This window comes from Limulus polyphemus, unplaced genomic scaffold (genome assembly GCF_000517525.1).
Source record: "Limulus polyphemus unplaced genomic scaffold, Limulus_polyphemus-2.1.2 Scaffold12956, whole genome shotgun sequence".
Taxonomy (NCBI): domain Eukaryota; kingdom Metazoa; phylum Arthropoda; class Merostomata; order Xiphosura; family Limulidae; genus Limulus; species Limulus polyphemus.
Genome location: NW_013678566.1, coordinates 6,361 through 9,399, shown reverse-complemented (window position 1 = coordinate 9,399; position 3,039 = coordinate 6,361). Strand labels below are relative to the sequence as shown.

The following is a 3,039-nucleotide window of genomic DNA, read 5'->3' as shown; positions in this document are numbered from 1 at the left end:
ATTCTACTTAACCCGAACTCCATGGTCCCGTACAATTGAGAATTTGTCGGGACACATAAGATTTGATCCCCCGGGTACCAAATACACACCACAAAATGCCCAATATGCAAGGCAAGCACAAGTACTTTGCTTTGAACTTTGTATCATAACAAACTAAACAACATACAGTTTTCATACAGCTGTCCACAATCAACTTCTAGCAGGTTTCATCAATGACAATAAATTGCATGAAAATAAAGCCACATGATTATCCCTTTCACCTCAGGTAGGGCAAAGTGCATGTCACAACCTTTCACAGAGTTACATTTAAAATCTAATTAAACTACTTTATTATCAATATATATATATATATATGAATATACTCAGCATCAGAAGGTAGATAATATAGTATTAAAGACAGTTGAAAGCCAAAAAAAAAGACCTAGTTAAGTACTTTATTTCTTGTTTCTCATGTGTATTCTTTATTTATCATTATAAAATTAACAAAAAATGTAAAAATTGAGAACATTTAGGTTAGCTAAAGTAAAATAAATAATTATTTTTTATGAGGTATGCTAGTGAGTAGTCTGTTTGTTATGTAAATCAATACCATAATGTGAGCTGCACATTCATCACGTGATTTGTAATTTATATGGCATGAATAATAGTTAGACACAGTTTAAAGGGCAATAAAATTTAAGTATAAATAGATATATATACTATTACATGCTTTAAGTTACTTAGGATAAACAATTCTTGTTATCTGTTAGAATTTCCAGAAAGAAAATAGTGGTAATTTATAATTATTTCCTAATTTTTTTATGGTGGTTGGTCGAATCAACTGACCCCATATAGAGTTAGAATAAAGAAAATAACAGATAAAATATAAGGCTTTCTGAAAAACGAAACAAAAAACATTTGATATTTATTTAGTCAGTTTTAGGGGTTATACAAATGATATTTGAAAATCTTTAGATGGAAAAAAAGTATTTTAAATCTTATCATGAAAATTAATTTTCTCTCATAAAGGGAAACAACATGCAGTATGAATTGTAAATAACTTTTTTCATTGACAGTGAAGTGGGGTTTTCTTTTGGGGGGGGGGCTGAAAATCTCACTGAGACTTGAACTAAAAGTTAAGAGTCCAGGACCTTTCACTGTGAAACCTTAGTGAGAACTCTGTATAACCTGACCAACATAGTGTTTTATAACAGGAATATTATTAATAACCTGCCCAACATAATGTTTTATAACAGGAATATTAGTTATAACCTGACCAACATAGTGTTTTATAACAGGAATATTAGTTATAACCTGACCATAGTATGTTATTCAAGTTATAAGCAATATTCCTGTTATAAAACACTATGTTATTCAGGTGATAACTAATATTCCTGTTATAAAACACTATGTTGGTCCAGTTATAACTAATATTCCTGTTATAAAACACTTTATTATAACAGGAATATTAGTTATTCCTGTTATAATACACTATGTTGGTCCAGTTATAACTAATATTCCTGTTATAAAATAGTATGTTATTCAAGTTATAAGCAATATTCCTGTTATAAAACACTATGTTATTCAGGTGATAACTAATATTCCTGTTATAAAACACTATGTTGGTCAGGTTATAACTAATATTCCTGTTATAAAACACTACGTTGGTCCAGTTATAACTAATATTCCTGTTATAAAATAGTATGTTATTCAAGTTATAAGCAATATTCCTGTTATAAAACACTATGTTGGTCAGGTTATAACTAATATTCCTGTTATAAAACACTATGCTATTCAGGTTATACACTATGTTGGTCAGGTTATAACTAATATTATAACAGGAATATTAGTTATAACTGGACCAACATAGTGTATTATAACAGGAATATTAGTTATAACCTGACCAACATAGTGTTTTATAACAGGAATATTAGTTATAACCTGAATAGCATAGTGTTTTATAACAGGAATATTAGTTATAACTGGACCAACATAGTGTATTATAACAGGAATATTAGTTATAACCTGACCAACATAGTGTTTTATAACAGGAATATTAGTTATAACCTGACCAACATAGTGTTTTATAACAGGAATATTAGTTATGGTTTGTCCAACATGGCATTTTATAAGAAGGGTATTAGATATATAGTTTTATATCAAGATTATTAATTACAGCTTGCCTAAGGTAATATTGATTTAAGACTGTCAAGGATGATCAGTTATTTTTTTGATTTTTTCAAGCTGGATAACTAGTATTACATTTTTTATCTAGAATTACTAGTTACTATTACTTCAGGATAGTGGTTAAGGACTGAAATTATGTATTACATAATATCCAGAAAGGTATTTTATTGTTGAAGTTTATATTTCCATTCTGTTCAAGATGGATGTATTTTTGGTGTATTAAACTGCAAACCAAAGTGCTGTATTGTTAGAAATTTTATCGGAGTATTTAAATATATATTATATGCATTTTGTGAAATATAAGTGTTGATGTGCTGTTTCACCATAGAATTAATTTTTTTAAGGCAAAATCACTAGGCCTTTTGGATAGAGGATCTAGAGGGCGTGGGGGACGTGGTTCAGTGTTGAGAGGAAGGAGTTTCCGTGGAAGAGGTTCTCGGAATCTTACATCAGTAGATCACCGACCGAGGAAAATTATTGTATCTGGGACTGAAGAAGTTAAAAAAGATGATATGCACATGCATTTTGTGGTAGGTTTTACACTCTCCTGTTTATTTATCATGATGTACAGTTGTGCTATATCTTATAGTATTTCAAAAGCTAGAAATGTTGTTAAGTTGTCAAATTTTAATGTGTATGTTAGCAGTATTATCTATTCTTGGTGAGTAGTACTGAACTTGATAGTAATTGTATGTTCAGTTTTAGTTCTGATGTTAGGAATATTGTCTATTATTGATGAGTAGTACTGAACTTTGATAGTAATTGTATGTTCTGTTTTAGTTTGGATGTTAGGAATATTGTCTATTATTGATGAGTAGTACTGAACTTTGATAATAATTGTATGTTCTGTTTAGTTTGGATGTTAGGAATGTT

General features: G+C 29.4%; 1 protein-coding gene across 1 annotated transcript in view; it reads left to right on the top strand.

Annotated features, from left to right (window-relative positions):
* Positions 1-2,510: 2,510 nt before the first annotated feature.
* LOC106477134 (RNA-binding protein 26-like) overlaps positions 2,511-3,039 on the top strand; it is a gene marked incomplete at both ends in the record, with an annotated part of 4,045 nt that continues 3,516 nt past the window's right edge. Inside the window, one exon of the mRNA XM_013937726.2 lies at positions 2,511-2,696. Within this exon, the coding sequence (XP_013793180.2) occupies positions 2,511-2,696 (186 nt within the window). The remainder of the gene's footprint in view (positions 2,697-3,039) is intronic.